This window comes from Colobus angolensis, unplaced genomic scaffold (genome assembly GCF_000951035.1).
Source record: "Colobus angolensis palliatus isolate OR3802 unplaced genomic scaffold, Cang.pa_1.0 Scaffold545, whole genome shotgun sequence".
Taxonomy (NCBI): Eukaryota; Metazoa; Chordata; class Mammalia; order Primates; family Cercopithecidae; genus Colobus; species Colobus angolensis.
The window spans coordinates 633806-658444 of record NW_012118988.1 but is presented as its reverse complement, the minus strand read 5'-3'; the positions used below and the strand labels follow the sequence as shown (position 1 = coordinate 658444).

Genomic DNA, 24639 nt, shown 5'->3' with positions numbered 1-24639 from the left:
AATGGCCATATTGCCCAAGGTTATTTATAGATTCAATGCCATCCCCATCAAGCTACCAATGAGTTTCTCCACACTGTTTTTCATAGTGATTGTACTAGCTTAGATTTTCACCAGAAGTGTAGAAGTGTTACCTATTCACTGCATCCACACCAACATCTCATTTTTGAATTTTTGGTTGTGGACTTGTATGAGTAAGTTGGTATCACATTGTGGTTTTGATTTGCATTTTCCTGATCATTAGTCATGTTTAGCTTTTTTATGTTTTTTGGGACAATTGTGTATCTTCTTTTGAGAATTGTCTGTTCATGTCCTTAACACACTTTCTGATGGGATTGTTTCTTTCTGGATGATTTGTTTGAATTCCTTGTAGATTCTGGATATCGGTCCTTTGTTGGTTATATAGATTGTGAAGATTTTCTGCCACTCTGCTCACTCTTTCTTTTGCCATGCACAAATTTTTAGTTTAATTAAATTCCAACTATTTATCTTTGCTTTTTATTTTTTGTTTTGTTTTCTTGTTTTTGCTTTTGGGTTTTTGGTCATAAAATCCTTGCCTAAGCCAATGTTTAGAGGGATTTTTCCAGTGGTATCTTCTAAATGTTTTACAGTTTCAAGTATTAAATTTAAGTCCTTAATTCATCTTGAGTTGATTTTTATATAACGTGAGAGGTGGTGATCCAGTTTCACTCTCTTACATGGGGCTTGCCTTTTATCCTAGCACATTTGTTGAAAAGGGTGTCCTTTCTCCAGATTGAGTTTTTGTTTGCTTTGTCAAAGGTCAGTTGGCTATAAGTACTTGGGATTATTTCTGATTTCTCTATTCTATTCTATTGGTCTGTGTGCCTATTTTTATACCAGTACCATGGTGTTTTGTTGACTATAGCCTTATTGTATAGTTTAAAATCAGGGAATGTAATGTCTCCAGATTTGTTCTTTTTGTTTAGTCTTGCTTTGGCTATGTCGTCTCTTTTTTGGTTCCCTATGAGTTTTGGAAATTTTTTCGAATTCTGTGAAGAATGATAGTTGTATTTTGATGAGAATTGCATTGAATTTGAAGATTACTTTTGGCAGTATGGTCATTTTCACAATATCGTGTCTACCTATCCACGAGAATGGGATGTTTCTATTTGTTTGTGTCATCTCTAATTTATTTCAGCAGTGTTGTGTAGTTTTCCTTGTAGAGATATTTTGTCTTCATGGTTATGTATACTCCTAAGTATTTAAAAATTTTTTGCAGCTATTGTAAAAAGGGTTGAGTTCTTGATTTGATTCGCAGCCTGGTTGCTGTTGGTGTATAGAAGAGCTACGGATTTGTGTACCTTCGTTTCATATTGGAAAACTTTGATGTATTATTTTATCTGTTCTAGGAGCATTCTGGAGGAATCTTTAGAATTTTAAAAGTAAAGTATCATATTATCAGCAAACATTGACAGTGTTACTTTCCTTTTACTGGTTTGGATGCCCTTTATTTCTTTTGGTTTTCTGATTTTTCTGGCCAGGAGTTCCAGTGCTATGTTGAAGAGGAGTGGTGAGAGTAGGCATCCTGGTTTTGTTCCGGTTCTCAGAGGGAAGGCTTTCAACTTTTCCCCCATTCAGTATTATGTTGACTGTGGGTTTGTCATAGATGGCTTTTATTACCTTGAGGTATGTTCCTTGTAAGCCAATTTTGATGAGAGTTTTAATCAGAAAGGGAAGCTGGACTTTGTCAAATCCTTTTTCTGCATCTGTGGAGATGTTCATGTGATTTTTGTTTTTAATTCTGTTTATGTGGTGTATCACATTTATTGACTTGTGTATGTTAAACCGTCCCTGCATCCTTGGTATGAAACCCACTTGATCAAGGTTGATTATTATTTTGATTTGTTGTTGGATTTAGTTAGCTAGTATTTTGTTAAGGATTTTAGCATCTATGTTTTTCAGGGATATTGGTCTGCAGTTTTCTTTTTTGATTGTGTCCTTTCCTTGGTTTGGTATCAGGGAGATGCTAGTTTCATGGAATGATTTCAGGAGGGTTCCCTCTTTCTCTATATTGTGGAATACTGTCAGTAGGATTGGTACCAATTATTCTTCAAATGTCTGGTAAAATTCTACTGTGAATCCGTCTGGTCCTGGACTTTTTTTGTTGATAATTTTTAAATTGCCATTTCAATCTTGCATCTAGTTAGTGGTCTGTTAAGGGTATCCAATTCTTCCTGATTTAAGCTAGGAGAGTTCTATCTTTCCAGGAATTTATCTATCCCTTCTAGGTTTTCTATTTACATGTGCATAAAGGTGTTCATAGTAGCCTTGAATGATAGTTTGTATTTCTGAGATGTCAGTTGTATTATCTCCCATTTTATTTCTTATTGAGCTTATTTGGATTTTCTTTCATTTCTTGGATAATCTTACTGAAGATCTATCAATTTTATCTTTTCCAAATACCAGCTTTTTGTTTCATTTTTCTTGTGTACTTTTTGTTTGTTTATTTGTTTTAATTTTATTTAGTTCTGATCTTATCTTGGATATATTTTTTCTTCTGCTGGGTTTGGATTTGGTTTGTTCTTGTTTCTGTACTTTCTTGAGGTCTGACCTTAGATTTTCTGTTTGTGCTGTCTCAGACTTTTTGATGTAAGCCTGTAGGGCTATAAACTTTCCTCTTAACACCACCTTTGCCATATCCCAGAGGTTTTGATAGGTTGTGTCACTATTGTAGTTAATTTAGAAGAATTTTCTAGTTTCCATCTTAATCTTATTCTTGACCCAATGCTCACTCAGGAACAGGTTATTTAATTTCCATGTATTTGCATGTTTTTGAAGGTTCGTTTTGGAATTGATTTCCAGGATTATTTTACTGTGGTCTTAGAGAGTGCTTGATATAATTTCAATATTCTTTAATTTATTGAGGCTTATTTTATGGCCTATCACATGGTCTATCCTGGAGAAATTTCCTTGCATTGTTTAATAGAATATGTGTTCTGTGGTTGTTGGATGAAATATTCTGTATATATTTGTTAATTCCATTTGTTGCATGATGTAGTTTAAATTCATTGTTTCTTTGTTGACTTACTGTCTTGATGACCTGTCTAGTGCTGTCAGTGGAGTATTAAAGTCACCCACTATTATTGTGTTGTTGTCTGTCTCATTTCTTATGTCTACTAGCAATTGTTTTATAAATTTGGGATCTCGAGTGTTATTTGCATATATGTTTAGAATTGTGACATTTTCCTGTTTAATGAGGACTTTTATCATTTTATAATGTTCCTCTGTGTCGTTTTAAACTGCTTTTGCTTTAAAATTTGTTTTGTATGATATAAGAATAGCTACTCCTGCTTGCTTTTGCAGTAGATAGTTGGTTAGTGAATTCTTATCCATTCTGCAATTCTGTATCTTTTTAGTGGAGCATTTAGGCTATTTACATTCAATGTTAGTATTGAGATATGAGGTACCATTCTATTCATCAGGCTATTTGTTGCCTCTATATGTTGGTTTTTTGTTTGTTTGCTTTGGTTCTTTAAATTGTATTTTTGTTTTATATGTCCTGTTAAATTTATGCTTTAAAAAAGTTATGTTTTGATGTGTTTCCAGGATTTGCTTCAATATTTACAGCTGTTTTTTAGCAGTTCTTGTAGTGCTAGCTTGGTAGTGGCAAATTCTCTCAGCATTTATTTGTTTGAAACAGTCTGTATCTGTCCTTCATTTATGAATTTTATTTTCACAGGATACAAAATTATTGGCTGATAATTGTTTTGCTTTAGGAGGGCCATAATCCTTTCTAGCCAGTAGGGTTTCTGCTGAGAAATATACTGTTAATCTGGTAAGTTTTCCTTTATAGATTACCTGGTGCTTTTGTCTCACACCTCTTAAGATTCTTACCTTCTTCTTAACTTTAGATAACCTGATGACTATGTGCCTAGTTGATGATCTTTTTGTGATGAATTTTCCAGGTGTTCTTTGTGCTTCTTGTATTTGGATGTCTAGGTCTCTAGCAAAGCTGAGGAAGTTTTCCTCAATTATTCCTCCAAATAAGCTTTTCAAACTTTTAGATTTCTCTTCTTCCTCGGAAATGCCAATTGTTCTTAGGTTTAGTCATTTCACATAATCCCAGACTTCTTAGAGGCTTTGCTCATATTTTCTTATATATATTTTTTGTCTTTGTTGGATTGGGTTAATTCAATGACCTTGTCTTGGAGCTATGAATTTCTTTCTTCTACTTGTTTGATTCTATTGCTCAGACTTTCCAGAGCATTTTGCATTTTTATAAGTTCAATAACTGATTTTATATAACTGATTTTATAATAACTGATGATATTTTGACACTAGTATGTGGTTCTTGAAAACTCTTAGGGAGACTGTCTGATGTAGTTTTCCAAGCTGAACACTATGAGGGACTCAATGGGATAAACATCTTCTTTTTTGAGGCCTGTCTTAAGGAGGCAGTTATGGTATAGTGGACAGTGCTGGGCCTCAGAGTCAAACAGTCTTGGGCTGAAATTCAGCATATCACTTACAACTGTATATTCACAGAAAATTATTAAACCTTTGTGAACTTTAGTTTCTTCTTTTGTTAAAAAAAGATTGTAAAGGATGCCTACCACCTAGGAATATCATGAGTATTAAATAAGACAAGGTATGAAGTACAAAAGCACATGAGCAATAATCACTAAATATTGGTTTTTCATCCACCTTCTCTTTCACTGCACTACTCCTTAGAAAGGCGCTCTTAAGGAAGGTAATTCACTCCCACTAGAAACCACAAGGAAGCTTTTCCTTTATAGGTTAGCTAGTGCTTTTGTCTCACACCTCTTATGATTCTTACCTTCTTCTTAACTTTAGATAACCTGATGACAATGTGCCTAGTTGATGATCTATTGGTGATGAATTTTCCAGGTGTTCTTTGTGCTTCTTGTATTTGGAAGGAAGAAAGGCTTTGTAGAAGATAACTTTTTATGGACATTTGATATAGATGGAATCATACAATATATGGTCTCTTGTATCTGACTTATTTTACTTGACATGATTTGAGGTTCATCTACAATGTATCGTGTGTCAAAAGTTCAATTTTTTTTACTGCTGAATAGTATTCTATTATATGTATATACCACAACTTTTTATCTATTCATCAGTTGATGGACACTTGGGTTGTTTCCACTTTTGGAATCCATTTTGTGGGGATCCATTTTGTCCATACAGGCAGGATGTGAACTCCTAACACTCATGTGTACACAATTTCTGAGGACTTAAAAGACTAACTGCTGGGTATACAGAAACTTGCCAATCACACTGAGAACATAAAATGCAGTAGCATCATACCAGCCCAGAAATATGCAAGTGTTTTTAGTCCCCAGTGAAAAGGTTATTAACAATCACCTAAGAATCTTGTTTGACAGTTTGATGACTTGTCTGCTGCTTTGATCTATCTATTCACAGAGATCTGGTTCCCCATGTCCTTCTGGGGTATAGAGTGGGGACTCACTGCTTTTTGACAGGCACAGGCACACACTGAAATGAACTCCAAAACAGACAAGGGTTGCCTAAATGCTAACGCTTCCTATGCCTTTATTGTCATTTATAAATCAGAGGATTCAGTTTCTCCTACTGTACCACCATTCATAATTTTATCAAGTGAGAATGCAAGGCCCAGTTAGGATTTTAAAAATGCCTTTTCTCAGAGGCATGATAAATACACAAGCCCTGACCTCTTACCTCCTGGTAATTCCAGTCACTTCTCCCCCATTCTGTAGTGGTTCCATCAACAAACGCTTCTACGGCCTGTGATAGTATTTCCCAATATATTTTTTCCTATACACACCCCTAAGCCTTAGTGGTTTCCTCTGTCCTTTCTCCTTTGGTTTGAGTGATACCTCCTAAGTGTTCCTCCTCTAAGTACTGCCTAGATGCTTTCTCTCCCTCTTTTCTCTAGGCTATGTAAGGTGTAGAGAGACTAAAAAGAAGAGAACTGAATAGGACTCAAGTTGTGTCTCTTTCTTTTGCACTGAATTGAGCAATTAAGTGGTGTGTGTGTGTGTGTGTGCACGTGTGTGTGTGTGTGTGAGAGAGAGAGAGAGACAAAGAGAGAGCAAGAGATTGATTATGGAATCAATCCTGGTAATGAACGTTTTTTAGAAAGTAAATTAGTAAAGCAACAGCAGTCTACTCAGAGATCAGTAATCATAGCATATTTTTTAAAACAGCTTTATTGAAGAATATTCTACATATTATAAAATTCATTCATAATTTCATGTATACAAGTCAATGATTTTTATTCACTTTATTGAGTGGGGCAGACATCACCATAACTAAATTTTAGAACATTTTTATCCTTTAAGTAAGATCCATCATGCCTACTAACATTTAATTTTTTCTCTCATGGCCATTCCAAGGCAACCATTAATCTACATTCTGTCTTGATTAGCATGCTTTTCATGGACATTTGATATAGATGAAATCATACAATATATGGTCTCTTGTATCTGACTTATTTTACTTGACATGATTTGAGGTTCATCTACAACGTATCATTGTCAAAAGTTCAATATTTTTTACTGCTGAATTGTATTCTATTATATGTATATACCACAACTTTTTATGTATTCATCAGTTGATGGACACTTGGGTTGTTTCCACTTTTTGGATATTATAAATAATGTTTCTATATTTGTATACAAGTATTGTGTACATATGTTTTTAATTATATTGAGTATACATCTAGTAGTGATATTACTGGATCATACTCTAGCTTTAGCTTTTAGAGAAACTGCCAGACTGTTTTCAAAAGTGGCTGTGTCATTTTATAATTCTACCAGCAATATATGAGGTTTCACATTTCTCCCCATCCTTGCCAGCATGTGTTGTTGTCAAGATTATAGAATATTAAAGATGGAAGGAAACTTGATTTTCCTACCTCTTAAATTATAGTAAAGTATAGCATTCAAAATTAAATAGTGTCTCTTTAGGTGGTCTCTTTCACTTGGTAAGATTATCAACACAAATACAGACCCTGAAAGGGTAAGGCAGTACTCTTAACAAGTCTAGCTAGAATATGCTTGTATTTTAAGAAATTATGATCAAAATGAAAACACACACACACACACACACACGCACACACAATCAAATTCCTAAAGATTTTGCAGACCTCAGAAGACGTGCACAGTTCCCTTAGGACCATGGAACCCTATTTGATAAGTATTAGTTTATAACACAACAATTTCTAGCAGATCCTTATCACAGAGAAGAATATAAATGGCATAAACAATTTCAGAAAAAGAAAGAGAGCTTGTACTATAACCCAGATCTCCTGTGTGACAAGTTAGTGAATCCCATCACTACTGATGTCACGTCCACTGATCAGAAACACATTTTTTGCTGTGCTCACTGAGAAAAGACACACGAGCAAAATGATTCACCAGGTTCTCTGAAAGTAGAGGAATAAACAAGGTGTTTGGATATATTTATGTTTATTAGCCAATATGAAATGTTTGCAGAGCATCATAAAGAAACACAGCCCTGTCACTATCTACACATGCATATAGCTCAAGATTTAACAAAATCTCTATAAATAACCCATTTATGAGAAAAAAATAATTAAAATGTACCAATATTCAATGTAAAACACTGAAGAGCTAGCTAGTAAGGTGGGGTTGGTAGGCAGGAGGGAGACAGGAGGGATTATGATCTCAATGTGACAGGGCTGTATGTTGTGGAGGGGTATGCTGTACTGCTGAATCCTTTCCTAGCCTGGATCTGAGAATCTTGGAGGAAAAAATTGTTTTCCTGGACTCCCTCCTGTCAAAATCCAAGTCAAAGTATATGGAGAGAAAAACAGTAATCCAAAAAAACAACAACAACAACAACAAAAACAACAACAAAAAAATTCATTCTCAGCAAATACCTCCCCTTCCTTACAAACAAAAACTACTTTTTTTTTTTTTTTTTGCTAGTTCATTTAGAGACAACTTAACTACTGTTTAGGCTCAAGGGTATGTTGAATATGTTTTTATCAAGTGTACTTTGTGTCCACTAATAACCCCTTTGTAGAAAGACACATAAAAGCACAGTGCTCAAAGAAATAAGTCTCAGCATTGAAAACGAAATCTGTAAAAAGAACTCTCCTGAAGCAAATACTCAACCATGACGTTTGCCCTGGCCAAACAGAAATTATAAAGAAAAACATCCTTCAACTCACCTTTACCCAAAATACCTTAAAATGCAAAGCCAATTGCCGCCTCCAATTGCTGAACCTCAAAAAGTTGGCATTAAGGTGATGCCGGGTATGGCTTGGGCTGTTCACATAACATTCATGCCATGAGCAAGCACACTGAAGGTTTACTCTGTCACTTTATCACATTTTTGTTATTATTATTATTATTACTGTGTTACAATCATTATCTTTCCTCTAGAGTGGCAGTGTTAAATGTGAGCTTGAACCACTGCCAGCCACATGGCAACCTTTGAACACCTGCAGTCTGCTCAAACCCAATAATCCTCTGGATACTACTTCTTCTACCAGAAGGTATAAACACGATCAGTGTAAGCCAGTGAGATAAGAATAACCTGTTGCTGTTGCAGGGAAAAAAAAAAAAAATGCAAACCTAAAGGCCAAGGCCTTAAAACCTTGGTTACCACGTATTTGCTAATACCTGTGTGGGGCCAGACTGCTTGCTTGGTACCGGCTTGTACTTCAATTGCTTCTAATCCTCAGTCCAGTACAATGGGACCTTTTTGCTTTTTCCCAAGTGCTTTTAGTAATCTGATCAATTGGTTGCCCCAGGGGCCCTTAATCAGTGTTTGTAGATGGACTAACCCAAATGATGTATTTAATAAAATTCTAAAAGCAAAAATATTGCTGTAGAGAACACTCTTTTGCCAGAGCTAGAACCTGGTGATGAAGTGCACATTCTGTCTGATGTACTTAATAAACCACCTAATACTTGTGGGACAGGAACTAGCTGTACAAGTTTCAGACAGATTCTCAGGTAATAAAGAATACCACCTCCAAGGAACTTGTTTTTCTCTGAGCATGAGATGTATAGGTGGGAGCTAAAGGCAAAAAGACAATTGAGAAAGAATCAAAGGGGAACAGTGGTGAGAGAGCTGGGATTGAATTGACATTTCAATAGAAAGATGCATACTCAGATGTCTTTAAATGGATTGAGGGCTGTCTTTGAGGGACTGCTTGGGTGTAGTTTGGGGAAACCAGGCCCCAGAAGGAAGATTATTTTGACTCAGAAATGTTCTGTAAGGTTCCATAATGACAAACTTCAACCCTTCTCCCTGCTGAGGGTGGTGAGCACCTTAAATACAGGGTGAGGCCCCGGAAATCTAAAGGGAAAATGTTTGCCCTGCCTCATGCTGCAACGCAGCAGTCTGAGATGTGAGCTTGGGAATTATGGCACCAGGTCTCCCCCAAGATAGATATTAATACGTGTGTGTGTGTATGTATATGTGTGTGTGAGTGTGTGTGTGTGTGTTTGTGTATGTTGAGGGGGGAAGCTGTGTGGAGGAGCTAAAACGGGAGAAGAGCTTGATTTTGTCCCTAAAGTGCTAGGTAGATGTGCTGACACAATTTTGAGAGGCTTACCTGACCAAAAATGCAGGCATGGAAACCCTACCTCATTCACTGTTCTCTCTCTTCTTCTCTATATTCAAGTTGAGCTAGGAACATGTCTGATAGTCCCATGAATGTGGAATCTGGCTCCCCAGACTACAACAGGGAAGCAAGAAATGCTCCAGATCAGTCCCGGTGAAATGGAGAATCAATTCTCTGGTGGGATGGGACAGGATATGACACATCTGTAAAGTATTAGCTCCTGTGGACACCACATTTCAGGCCCCTGCTGCTATTGTGGTATAGCAACAAGGAAGCAGAGTCCAGAGAGAACAACTGGCTTCCAGGAGCCCAAGAGACTTAGGGAGGGAGCGGTTCAAGTTAGAAACATGTAGGTAAATGTCACTAGTACCCTTCTCTCTCTACCCCTCCAAATATCACAGGTTAAGCTGATGGTTGAGGATGTAATAGCAGAAACACATTACTTAGATAGGGATATGACAATTCTACCCTATTCTACATTGGTGAAACCATTTATCCTGAAGATGGGTTTAGTTCTGAGCTCCACATACTTTAGAAGAACCTAAAGTGGTATTCTCCAGAGAGGCGATGTTGTCTTCAAGCCTCTGCAGGGCTATCTAAAAGCACAGGAAACTGATGAGGTCTGTCTGGCACAAGGAACAGAGCCAGGATGGATAGGCGGGTACTACAGGAAAAGCTCTTTCTTAGATTGAGCTAAAATTCACCAGTCACAATTGTATATATTGTAATATACATTGAGTAGTAGTCAGCCCTCTGCCACCTCAAGTATGTGAGCAAGGACTACACAAATTCTTAGTGGGGATATTATAAAATGAACCCAAGCCTTGGAAGAAGAACTGGACTAGATAACCTTGAAGGTACCTAAGTTGACTGATTTGATATCAGTTATAACTTTCAAATTTGATATCAGTTGTGACTTTCAAATTTACATTTGTTCACATTTTCTTAGGTTGGATGCAGGGAGCAGGGAAGACATTGGGAGAAGTGAAAATGTATTAACTGAAGAAATACAGAATTGGACAGTGCAAGATATTTGGTTAGTTGAAAACTGGGAATCTACCTACTCTTCTACCTCATGCTATGTAAGCCTTTGAGAAACCAACATTGGCTATCAAATGGTTGCGATGGTGGAGTTGGATCAACTCTAAAATGTAGTTCTTGCCCAGTTCTAGCCCACTAATTTGCTCTGTGACTTTGAGAAACTAACTTTCCTTCTCTGTGTCTCAGTCCCTGCCTCTGTAAAACGTAAAATGAAGGGATATACGCACAAAGTTTGCATAGTTATTAGGGAATGGAGGTTGATTTGAAATGTAGGGTTTCCAGATGACAAGGCTTGTATATTTTTTTTCTACTGTGCTATGCTGCTTGTACACACAAAGGGAGATACCTGAATATGACCATTAGATAGTGGCGCCCTGAGACAGCTTGAAAAAGGCCAGAATGGAGAGACTGGTGTCATGACAACCTTGCCAGTTCCCTGACAATTGCAGACCCAGAAGTGTGATATCTATCTGGCTTAAAAGTATAGCAACACCACTGTTGCCCCTCCACCCACAAGTGTTCCTATCTTGCTGTTGTTCCTCCACTCCTAGTGAACAATAATATTCCAGAGGGGAAATCCTTGAGGGTAGTCCTTAATTTCTGTTTTATTTTCTGTTGTTTTTGTTTTTTCTGATCCACCTTTCCAGCTCACCTCATTAGAGTTAAGGGCTGGGAACTTCAAAGGGCACATTGAGCTCCAGTCTGTCTCCAGTGCTTTCGGTTGTGTTTCCCCTCAAGGTCTCAGCTCCGGTATAGGAGGCAGAGCTGGAAAACTTTTGCAGGTCCAGCTCTGTGCATTCGATGGGGTTGTGGACCCAGTGGGAGTGGCTCTCTGAGGCGCAGGAGGCCGTGGTAAAGGACTCCTGTGTGGGGAAGCCACTAGTCGAGCTGCAGTCATCCTCGAGGATAGGGTTAAATGGCTGGGTCTGAAAGATGCTCTCACTCATTTGGGGCTCAGGACTGGTCTCCTTGCTGGGTGGCATGGGGAAGAGAGATTCCTCCTCTGCTGTTTTATCAGCCTCAAGCTTCAGCGAACCTCCTGCAACTCGAAGCAGAAAGCCACTGGGTTACCCCAAAGCAGGGGCTCTTCTCAACTGGGCACTTGGTACTGAGCACAAAATAGGGAAAGGTCTGGGAGCTGATTCTTCCCTTCCTCTCCCTGGGGACTAGAGCACGTAGCACCAGGCTGAGGTGACACAGTTGAGAGACATACTTACATTCGGGTATCAGATTGAGGCTACCTGGTACTGGATCAGGGAAAATAATCAATTTCTCTAGAGAAAAGGACACCTTCATGGGAAACAGGGTTTTGATACCGTCTCCCTTGCCATTTGGTCTGGTCTTATGTCTATGTACATTAAGTTATATGGCAAACTAGACTCTGCAGATGGAATTAAGGTTATGGATCTCAAAATAGGGAGAGAATCATGGATTATTCTATGGATCCAATGTAATCCTGTGTCCCTAAAAGCAGAAGAGGAAGGCAGAGGAGATAGAGAGTATCAGAGAGATGTGGCATGAGAAGAACTCACCATTGCTAGTTTTGAAAATAGAAGGGGGCCATGAGTCAAAGAATGTAAGTGGTCCTAGAGGCTTACAGCCAGCAAGGAAATGGGACCTAAGTCCTTTAACTGCATAGACCTGAATTCTGCCACCTTTGTGCATGATCAAGCAAATAGATTCTCTCCCAGAGACTCCAGAAAGAAACACAGCTCTGCCAATATCTTAATTTTGGCATTGTTTGAGACTCTAAGCAGAGACCAAATTGAGCCTACTGAACTTCTCAGCTATGGAAACTGTGAGATAATAAGCTACTAATTGTGTGGTAATTTGTTATGGCCATGATAGAAAAGTAATACCCCCTTTATGCATGGGTCCAATTCAACATCAGGTCACAAACTGAGAACCTATGGGATGTGTGTTTGGCCTCTTTGCTTTGGTTGTGATTTTGTTCTTTATTCGAATTCATTGACTATGTTTAACACAATTTCAGTAAAAAATTCCAGATTTCTGAATTCTCTTGAAAATGTAGAAGATCTTGCAATACTAAATTTTTCCACGTGGTTACAAAGAGCTGGAGCCAAGTAGTGGGATTCTCCTTTTGATAAGGGATGTGCTCTCTAGTTTGCCACAGTTGCTACTTTTCTCTCTTGCAATCTTACATTGGATCTAATTCACACATACATCTCACTCCTGTATGTGTGTAAGTCAGTGACTCCTGAAAAACAGTTTTCCAAAGTGAGGAAATGTCTAGCCTTCCTACCCCTTATAAAAACAGTGAGGAAACTGCCTGCCTTCATATTCCAAGCAGGTTACCATATTATCTTCAGGATAGAAGGAGAGCAGAAAAGGATTATCCATCTCTCCTCTCCGGAGGCAGCTCTCTGATATTCTCTCCTTTTCATTTTCTGGACCCTGGAGTCCAAATGCTTCATTGTTCATGTTTCATGTCCACGCATCCAGGGCCTAAGCAACCACACTTATCTGGGACGCTGGCCTCCAAAGTCAGAAACAGGAATATCTACCCTGAGTCACAATGTCCCAGGAGCTAGCAAAAAGTAGACTTTGAGAAAAATCATAATGGGACAACAGTGTTTCCCGTGTATCCTGCAGCCCATGAAATGCTATATTCATCTCCAATTAAGCCAGGGCACAACCAAATATACCTCTTGGGCTTTTCAAGATCAACTGCTGGGCCCCAGAACCAAACTGACTAAGGCAAATTTACATTAGCAGGATCTTCCCACACAAATACTGCTGCTTTGGACACAAAGATGAAAAAGAGTCCTTAGCACTCTTTTATCTAGTGAACTTTATCCTCCCTGTTATAAATCAACTTCATTCTCTGATCTGAGTTCCTGTTTCAGTGTCCTTGCCTAACTCTCAGTTCCCTTAATGGCACTGAAGCTGCACTGAACCTTGGTACTCTTGGCTGGAGTTCTAACTCTTTGCCTGGTCCTGACCAGCCACCTTCCCACCTCCTCCATCTTTTCCCTCAGTGAGCTGGATTTTCTGTTCCCCATTCTTGTCTAGTAGCTGAAGTTGTGCTTAATAGAGATCACAATGTTATTGTAACTTTAAATATGATTTTCCATCTGGAATTTTGCATGGCCATCTGATATGGACTGGGCCAGACCTCTTGGACATCAGTATTATCTGAGGGAAAAAGTCCAAGTTTGCCGACTCCTCTGGACATAGGGCTTTCAGTTATCCCCATTTGTGAAGTTATTATACTGATAGCAGTTGCCTTAGACCTCAACCACTTTTATTACAGTCATATCTCAGATATAGCCGAGCCTTCCTCAATTCATGACATGCTTTATAATTTATACCTACTAGTATAGATATAAAGAATTCGAAAAAATCTTAGAAATCAACAAATCCAATCCTGTCTCTTATCTTAAAGATTAAGAAGAAAGAGGTCTGAAGAGGCTAGATGACTTGTCTAAGGTTTCATGGTGATTTAGAGGTAGATGTAGAACCTAGGTCTCCAGATTCCTTTCCTGAGGGGTTTCCCACCATACCACGTTCCTTTAAAAACTCCTGAAACGTGATGAACCAGGTCTTCTAAACTCTCAGGGTTGGCTTCAGTAATCTCTGAAGTCCCATGCTTTCTATTGCAGCCCCAGATACTTCCCCAGGCCAACAGAAGACTATTCATGGGGTTTTCAAGCAGAGTAGAAAAGGCCCATTATCTCTCAACCCCAGAACATTCCTCTATTCTGCCAATAAGAGCCTTGTTTCTGATTCATGTGAAACATGAAACAGCCACCCTTACCACGCTGGCAATGTCTGTTGAAGAACTGCTTGCAGTAGAGGAAGAAGAGCCCCAGGAAGGCCAGGGTAAACACCACTAGCAGGCTGCTCACCAGTGCAACAAGTGCGGCCTCCTGAGGGGGCACTGTGGGTGCATCTGCCTCCACTAAGCTCAACTGGAAGGCACCTGTGAGACAGAAAAATGGGGGAGGTCTGTTAGTGTGGGCAGTAAACAATCACACTGACCCTGGGCCTGGACTTCCTCAGGCTGTCACCCTTCTCCCTAGGGCCTTCCCCAATTAGGGTGGCTATGCTCATTTTGCTTCTTTCTAGAGCAGGCAACATCATGAAGAACAAGGCAAAAGAATTTGTATGTACTGCTGGTATGTACAAATTAGTACAATTAATCGAAGATGCACATATCCTATGATCTTTCTATGCCACATCTAATTATACAATCCAGATCAATGGAAACAAGCTAAAACATTCCTCAGTAGAGCACAAGATAAACAAATCATGATATAATCCTGAAATCTTACATTATTATACAGCACTTAAAGACCTTTATGGATCAGTATAAATAATATAGAGGGGAAAAAGAAATTTGGAGAAACAGAACATATAGCTTGATATCGCTTCTATAAAACATTATAAAATACATAATAATAGCATATATCGGTTATGAACATGCACATATATCACAAAAGAACCCAAGTATTAAAACATTAGTGGAGAGTATGGCAGAGGCATGGTGCTCACCAATTATCCACATACTCCCATGTGTTCCCCTTATGCCCTTGCAGTAAGGCCATAAGAGTACTTCTGGCCAATGAACTGTGAGCTGAAATGACATGTGTCACTTCCAGACTGAGGCAGTTAAGAACCAATATGTCTCCTCCATCTCTTCCCCTGTATCATCAACCTGGAAGACATATGGTCTAGAGTGCACAGTCAAATGATGTAGGAAGTCCTTTGCATAGTAAAAAGAATAAACTTTTATTGTATAAATTCACTGAAATTTTGCAGTTTGTTTATTACTGTAGCATAGCCTACCAACAGAATACATACAATTTCAGGATAGTGGTTGTATCTGAGGAGGTAGGGAGGTAACAGGACTCTGAGAGAATCTAAAAGAGAATTCCATTATCTCTGTGGAATCTTCATTCTTTTAAAAAATCTGAAGCAAATATGCAAAATGCTATGATTTATTAACTTTGGATAGATGCTGGGTAATTGCATTTTAATTTTACATTTTTCTGCACTTAAAAAATATTTCTACATGTTTGAAATTTTTCATGATTTAAAAAATATATCAATAATTTTAAAATAGTGATTAAGCAAATAGATGGTAGACAAAAAAGACAGACAACCAGATAAATGGATAGTGATATAGGCATAGATTAGACCCTGGTTCTTCATTCAGCCTCTTACAAGTCCTCAGCTCTAAGGGCTCCTATATACTTTGTATAATAGTAATACCTCATAAGTGTACAAATATTATAATTTGTAAAGTGCTTCTTAATATCCATTTTATCATTAGACCTAGACACCCACCACACAAAGTATGAAGAAAAATGATTATCATGACTCACCCTTTTTTCAGAGGTGGGAAATGAGGTTCAATGAGATTGAATGATTTGCACAGAATTGCAAAAATAATATGTTGTAAAACGAGAATTCTAATCTGATTGCCTTGCTACTCTATTCTACATGAAAAGGTATGAGGGGATAGGGGAAGTATTTACTACCCTATCTTGTTGCCACCCCATGGAATGTGAAGAAAAGGGAAGAAGAGAACTGGGTACACACATTGAACTTCAGAGGTGGGAGTCTGCTTCGTGCATGGGATGCACTCTTGCTCCTGCAGGCCTCCAATGCGTGTCTTTCGGTAGAACCTGTGTTCAGAGCAATTAGGAATGGCAGGGTGATCAAACAAGCAATGCACATGGACCAGTTCGTCCTGGGAAAGCAGCTCCTAAGAATCTTGCCAACCTGAAAGTAAGTGCCCACCCCTGATTCTGAGTTATCTGCCTCTTTGTCTTATTCTGACTCAGAGACCCAGACAGACACTCTACTTCTTCCCCCATTCATCACACCTTGTAGACAAAAGGAGACCTAATTCCACAAGAGAGGGGTGCACTGCTTTGCTACCAAGTACATCATAGCTTCTTTTAAGTCTACAGTGAGATTTACCTTGAACTTTGGTCTTCGGCTGAGAGTGATGATGAAAAAGCTGTCAAGTACTCATCTGTGACTGACAATGTGCTAAGCACTTTATAGAGGAATCTTGGGAAGACACCACTTCTCTCTTCTTGGAGCTTAAACTGAATATTATGTTGATAGGTAGAATACTTCAACTAGGTTCTGAGAGTTGAGGATGGGAGATACCTCCAACAGCTAGAAAAGCCCAGACAAGCTTGGTCTCATAAAGCAGGCTCACCTGGGCAGACAGTCCCCACAGACAGCATTAGAGGTAGCTGTGCAGTTGACCTTCTGAACACGATTGATGACAGCACAGGTGATGCAACTCTGACATCTGTGGTGGCCCCAACTGCTTTTGTATCTGCGAGGAGGGCAGGCTGTGCAGTAGGCATCTCCACCCTCTCCATAACCACAATCCTGTAAAGAGATGGGAGGTGTTAATATTGCTTTATAGGAGCTTGGAGATGGGATCACCTGTGGGACAAGTGGACATGCACAGAGTAGTATTTTTCAACTTGCAACCCCATTACTAAATCATAAAACCAATTCACTAGCTTCCAGCCAGCATTGAAAGATAAAATAGAACAAAATAGAATAATAATATCAACTATAAGAGTATACAGAATGAAGTAAAGCTAAGTATTTGTATCAGTCAGCATAGGCTTTGCTGTAGTATGGCAAAAATCAAACCGTAAATCTCAGTGTCTTAAAAGAATAAAAGTTTATTTCTCACTCATCATATTTGCCTACCAGGGGGTTCCTGAGGACTCTGCTGTACATCATCCTCAATGGGGTACCCAGGGTTACAGAAGCTTTATTTTTGTTCTTTTATATGTTTGTTCTTATATATGTTCTTTTGAAACATTCTGAACTGTGTACAAGCTCTTAAAGTTTTCCCCCAAAAAATGACCCATATTGCTTTACTCACATGTCCTTGGCCGTACATATCACATCATCATTAATAACTACAAAGGGTACAAGAAAATGCCATTCTATAATGTGACAGAATGTGGGGAGCTGAAATATTTGACAAATAGTCATAGGCACTACCCACATCAGTACTGTTTTATAAAAGTTTTCTAGATAAAATGCATGAAAGCATGCATTGAGTTGTGACAAAAAGTTATTTCTTACTCTAGATCATGGTAAAAAAATGTTTGAATGCCAATGGTATAGATGAGAGGCAAACACTCTAGTTGGCTCTTATCTCAGCTCTGGTACTAAGTTGGGCCATACTCCTTCCTCCCCGACCTCCAATTTCTGGGCATCAGAAGTCCCAACACTGAGTAAATTGGAATAAATCTTCTCTAAAGATTATTAAAGCTGACAGCCTAACCCCAACAGGAGCAAGATTCCTGCCTGATACCAGTCACAGCTCTTTCTCAAAGAAACAACTCTAGTTGTAGAAGGATATTAACTATATGCTAGTTGTAGCAGAAGCTGGCTGGTTGTTCACTTAACCTATTCTTTATTTCTCCTGGGAATACCACTAGCCTATATTCCTTAACCCCACTGCAATGAAGTGGGGACATGTGCATCATTTTTAGCCAATGAAATATGGATACTAATATTGTTTGTCATTCCCAGGCCTGACTCAAAAATATGTCCTGTGTGATACTTAAATTTTCTTCATACATTCATTTTCCAGTGCCTGCTGACACCCCTGGAAACCTTGGAATAAATATATTAAGAATGATAGAGGAAACCAGATAAAATGGAGGAGTGGGCAGCTTCAAGCTCTTATGCCCCCACAGAAACACAGAAAAACAAGCAGGAACTGTCATAATCAATGTTGTCAGAACTCTGGAAAACATTCAAAGGCTTACATGAATCATGTAAATGTTAAATTCAAGAAAAAGCCATTTGAAAATAATAGGAAAGTCGTTTTCTGCTATTTTTACTTGTACTTGTTACATCCCTCACCGCAGAGCAGTGGCAATCCTAAAGTAGTGTAAGTCTTAAAGTAGCCTCAGCCTGTATTCCTAGTGTGAGACCTCAGTACCTGAATCCAGAATGAGCTAAGCAAAACTTATTGACAAATTACTGTGTATATCTGTCCTAACCTCTTTGAGGGCTATTTGAAGGTCTGATATAAGGTATTTATGTATGTTCCACTCGATTCAGAATGCAGATTGGAAAAGTGATGGGCACTGTTTCAAAATGCTGCAAGACAAACTAAAAAACCACAATACCTAAGGCAATGATTATGGATTAAGAAATAAAACAGACTGTCTGAATCTGGAAGCAAAAGCTGGACGGGGGTTCCTTTAGAAATAAGGACATTCAAAAGTATCCATGTGGAGGAATTTAGAAAGGTGTATGCATACAAGACACATGCTCATAAAATACTAGTGGAGACCTAAAGCTTACATGTCAGGCTGATCCTTAAGTTAAGTGCACATTTGGCTAACTGTTTGAGGAGTGCCTCAGCACAGAGCCAATCTAAAAATGTGATAGAAGTGTGTGACTATTTTTTCTTTTGGTTGTTGTTGTCATTTTTTAACTTTTAACATTCAATGAAATTGCTGTCCAAACATTAGCTGAACATGAGCTAAATTAACATAGGTTTCAATGACGATGCATGACAAAAAATAGTCTCTACAAAAATAGTTTGGAAAAACACCTAAACAAATGGAGTGCTAGCCTAGGCAACATGGCAAAGCCCTGTCTCTACCAAAAATACAAAAATTAGTTGGGCATGGTGGCATGCACCTGTGGTCCCAGCTACTCAGGTGGCTAAGTTGGGAGGATCGCTAGAGCCCAGGAAGTGGAGGCTGCAGTCAACAATAACCATGACACCACACTCCAGTCGGGGTGACAGAGCAACACCCAGTCTCAAACAAAATAATAATAATAATAATAATAATAATAATAATAAATAATAATAACAACAGAAGGACACTATCACCTTCAACAACACAAATCTAGAAAAAAAAATAAACAAAAATAAAACAGGTAAATGTGAGGAAGAGGGGGAATCTAACTTCCAGAGTTACTTCATTACAATACAAAACAGCACAGTTTTTAACAACAAAAAGTAAATCACACAGCGTAAAAAGAAACAGGCAACTGTGGCCCATTCAAAGGAACAAGAAAAAGAAAGAACTGAGACTATTCTTGAGGAAGCCCAGGCATTGCACTTAGTAGACAAAGACTAAAAGAACCATCTTAAATTTGCTCAAAGACAAACATGGACAAAGAATTAAAAGAAATCAGGAAACAAATGTATAAACAAAGTGACAATATTGGTAAAGAAAAATTGTAAAAAGGAACCACACATAAATGCTGGAGCGAAAAAGTAAGATAAATGAAATGAAAACTTCACTAGAGAATTTGAGTAGGTAAAAGAAAAAAATGAGCAAACCGGAATGTAGGACAATTTCAATTATCAAGTCTGAGGAGAAGAAAGTAAACAGAACATAAGGAACTTGTGGAACATCATGCAGGTGACCCATATATGCATTATGGGATTCCCACAAAAAATAGGGAGATGAGGAACGAGAATGACTATTTGAAGAAATAATGGCTTAAAACTTCTCAAATTTGATGAAAGACAAATTTACTCATCCAAGATGCTCAAGAAACTCCAAGCAGAGTAAACATAAAGAGACCCGTGCTGAGATACACTATCAACAAAATGTTTATAGCTGAAAACAAAAAGAAAATATTGAAAATGAAGAGTGAAATTATTTGTCAAGTAAAGGTATTCTCAGTAAGATTCAAAGTATATTTCTCATCACAAAGTGCAGAGACTTAAAGTCACTGAGATGACATATATAAGTGCCTAAACAAATAAACTGTTAACCAAGAACTCTATATACAGCAAAAAAGTTCTTCAAAAATAAAGGAATAATTAAAACATCCCTAGATAAACAACAGCTGATTGATATCACTAGACCTGACTATAAGAAGGGAATCCTTCAGGCTGAAATGAACAGACAATGGACAGTAACCCAAAGCCATAAAAAGAGTAAATATCTCTGGTAAAGGTAATTGCATGAAAAAATATGATTCCACTTATATGAAATATCTAGAATAGGAAAATTTGTAGAGATAGAGAGTAGAGGCTATCAGATACTTCGGGAAGGGAGAAATTGGGAGTTATTGCTTAACGCATACAGAGATTGTATTGGGGTAATAAAAAGTCTTAGAAATAAAGGGGTGATGGTTGCATAACATTGTGAATATGATTAATGCTACTGAATTATACACTTACAATGGCTAATACAGCAAATTTGAGATTATATATTTTACCACAACCTTAAAAATCATAATGCAGTATACCAAAAGCCATGAATTGTAAACTTACATGGGTGAATTGCCTGGTAGGTGAACTGTAGTTTAATAAGGCTGTTTAAAAAATACAGAGCTCCCAAAAGCCTGGCTTCCTCAATGGCTGGGAAGAATCTTCCTACTCCCCAACATGGATTGGAGTTACATTCAGGAATAAACCCTTAACCTGTTATGTCACCAAACTTTAGTATTTGTTATAGCAGTTAGTATTACCTGAACTAATATTTAAGTTATACTTTCCCAGGAGTTGGAAAAAGTGAGCATCAGGCAGGCTCTAAATACTCCTGGCATTCTGTCCCTGTGTTTGCCCACCCAGGCTTTACTCAATGCCTTGCAGCCTCACTCACAATGATCCCATCTGCCAATGAGATCTGATATGAGCGCTAGCCATTTTATTCTAAGTTTCTTGCAAAGGCAAAGGGTTTCTTGTAATCTCTACTACCTTATGTGCACCACTGGAATGGTGATAGCTTCCATATCTGCTTAAAACAGTGAGCTGAGGGTCAAACTATTAGGAAATATAATGTAGTGATGAAAATCCCTGATCCACGGTAATGAAGACCTATCTGTAACTCCCACTTCTATCACTGACCAGCGATGTGACCTTGGGCAAGTCATTGGGCCTGAATTTTCTCATCAATCCAATTGTAAATAATGCTATCTAACTTATAGGTTTGTTAAGATTACATGAGCTGACCAAATGAACAAAGGGTATATCTCAAAGCAATGGAGAATAGCTGGCTTTTTAAATAGGTTACGTTGTGTAACTGAATGACAATATGAAAAATGATAAAATTGGATACATTCCTCACACTATACACCAGAGTAAATTCAAAATAGATCAGAAATTTATAGATAAAAATTAAAACCAAAAAGTACCAAAACAAAATATAAATAAATTTATCTTTAATCTGGGAGTGGAGAAATTTTCTCTAACTGCAATTCAAAGTCCAGAAGCAATAAAGGAAAGATAGATAGATCTAATTACATAAAAATTTTAAAAAGTTCCAGGGTAAAAGATTCATAAGCAAAATTAGAAGATAAATAATGAACTAGTAAACAGATGTACACCATATCACAGACTAAAGATTTATATTCCTAAAATACAGAGCTAGTATAAATTAACAACAACAGCCTTATAAGAAACTAAACATATATTCACAGAAAAAGAAACACAAACAGCTCTTATTTAGATAAAGGATGTCTCTTAACCAGCTACACACACACACACACATACACAGAGATACATATATAGCTCTGTGTGTGGGTTGTGTGTAGTGCTTGTCACCATGTCTAGAACATAATAATCCTTCAATGAACAGATGAACTTTAGGTATTGTTCTTCTGGAAAGCAAGTTTTTATTCTGTCTATAGCAATGGAATCAGAAGACCTATGCCTGACTCCTGACTTACTCACTTGCTAGAGAAGAGAATGACAAAAGCAAGCAAGCATTTATTGAAAGTTAACCAATAAGTTGAGTGATTGATTGATTAATTGCTTAGCACTCCCTTTTATTTTATTGGTTAACTCAGAAAACATTTTTGAAGCCACTACAATGTGTGAGGATGCCATTCGGAATATTGTGACTAAATAATTGAATCAATCAGACAAAACTCCACACACTCATGAATTTATATACTTGTTTATTCATAAAATCTTATAAGGGTGCATTATAATCCATGTTTCACAAATAAGCAAAATTGAGGCACAAATTGTTTGCCTGAGAAGCCTCTTCCCCATGGGCCTGAGATTCCCCCCCACAACTAGAGAAAATAGGCTGCAGGGGGCACCAGAGATTCCATCATAAGTACCCAGCTCAAATACTTCTTTGTCCTGTGGGTCTGAGATTCTTTTCCCCCACATAGGAACAGGTGGCGGGGGTATACTGGCAAGTGGTATCCTACTAATAACAAGTAGTACAGTATGGGAAATGTTCTTTGACTCCACAACTCAGACACTTCTTTATGCTGACCTAGATGGACCAGTGACCTGGCCCAGGAAATCTATACCTGAGGCAGCAAAGATAAACCCCACAGATCACAAATAACACTACAAAGGTCCTGGAAATTAAATAGTCTTTAGAACTGCAGCTCACAAACATAGGCCAGAACCTGTATGCTAAACCTAAACAGATGGCTGCCTGATAAAATAAAAGATTTAAATAGGACCCTGGGTCTCCTGATATAATTGACAAAATGTCCAGAACTCAATGAAAAAATACCCATGAAAATAAGAATAAGGAAAATCACAACATGAATGAGAAAAATCAATTAACTGACAGCAACTCTTAGATAAAGCAGATGTTGGAATGATTGAACAAGGATTCTAAAGCACCTATAATAACAATGTTTTAAAAAACAATTTAAAATTCTCTTAAAAGTAGAAAACCTCATCAAAGAAACAGAAGTATTTTTTTAAATAAGCAGATGATAATTGTTAAAAATAAAATGACAGAAATTTTTAAAACTCACTGGATGGGCTCAGTAGTAGAGAAGAGACAGATGATAGAAACAGTGAACTTCAGGATAGAACGATAGAATTTATGCAATATGAACAACAGGGAGAAAACAGCAAAATAAAACAAAATGAACAAAGCCTCAAGAACCTATGAGACTATAACAAAATATAAAACAATCATATTCTCAGAATCTCATGAAAATAAAAATTTTTAAAATGTTTATCTAAAAATATTTTCAAACAAATTGGTAGAAAACTTCACAAATTTGGTAAAAGATCTACAAGTTAAAGAGGATTAACAGACCCCAAATAGAATAAATCCAAAGAAACGCACACCAACACACATCATAATAAAACTTCTGAAAACTAAAGAAAATAAAAAATATTGAAAATAGCCAAGAAGAAATGACATCATCTATAGAAAAACATCCATTCAAATGATACAACAGTGTGTTTCTATCAGAAGCCATGGAGGCCAGGAAGAAGAACTACATTTTTCAAGTACTGAAATTAAAAAACCGCCAACTGCAAACTTATATCCAGTGAAAGTATCCTCAGAAGTGAAGGTACATAAAAACATTCTCAGGCAAAGGAAAACTAACATAATGAGTTGCTAGTAGGCCTACCCTTAAATAATGCTAAAGGGAGTTCATAAACAGAAATGAAATGATTTAAAAAAAAGTGGAAGTGATAAAAGAAGAAATCTTGGAGCATCAAGAAGGAAGGAACACTGGGAGAGAAAAATATGGGTCTATAAAATGCACTGTCTTTCTCTTCATGCATTTTATAAATCATAGTTGATGATTAAAGCAAATTTAACAAAAATTATATCTGATATTTTTGACAATGATATTTAAAAGTGGGGAAAGTAAAGGAATATAAATGGAACAGATATTTCAATACTTCACTTGAAATGGCAAAATGTTGATACCAGCTGACACTGAAAAAGTAACATGTTAGTTTTTCATGTAATACTCAGAACCACCTCTAATAAGATGATACAAAGAGATACACTCAAAAAAACTACAAATAAATCATGACGAAATCCTAAATAAAATGTTCATGTAATCCACAAGGAAGGCAAGAAAAGACAAATAGAGGGACAAAAAACAGAGAAAACAAACACAGAAACAAACAGAGAAAGAGTTTTTTCATGTGTCTGTTGGCTGTATGCATGTCTTCTTTTGAGAAATGTCTGTTCATATCCTTTGCCCACTTCTTGATGGGGTAGTTGGTTTTTTCTTGTAAATTTGTTTGAGTTATTTGTAGGTTCTGGATATTAGCCCTTTGTCAGATGAGTAGATTGCAAAAATTTTCTCCCATC

The 24639-nt window shown here is 37.5% G+C and overlaps 1 protein-coding gene across 2 annotated transcripts in view; it reads right to left on the bottom strand.

The window, feature by feature from the left end:
* Positions 1–11268: 11268 nt before the first annotated feature.
* Positions 11269–24639, bottom strand: part of EDA2R (ectodysplasin A2 receptor) — a 41991-nt gene continuing 28620 nt past the window's right edge. The window contains exons 3-7 of one of the 2 annotated variants that reach the window (XM_011961284.1): positions 16803–16981; positions 16172–16257; positions 14385–14549; positions 11824–11880; positions 11269–11651 (exon numbers count right to left, since the gene is read on the bottom strand). In XM_011961284.1, coding sequence (XP_011816674.1) covers positions 11269–11651; positions 11824–11880; positions 14385–14549; positions 16172–16257; positions 16803–16981 — 870 coding nt within the window. The remainder of the gene's footprint in view (positions 11652–11823; positions 11881–14384; positions 14550–16171; positions 16258–16802; positions 16982–24639) is intronic. The other variant, XM_011961285.1, reaches the window with a different exon arrangement.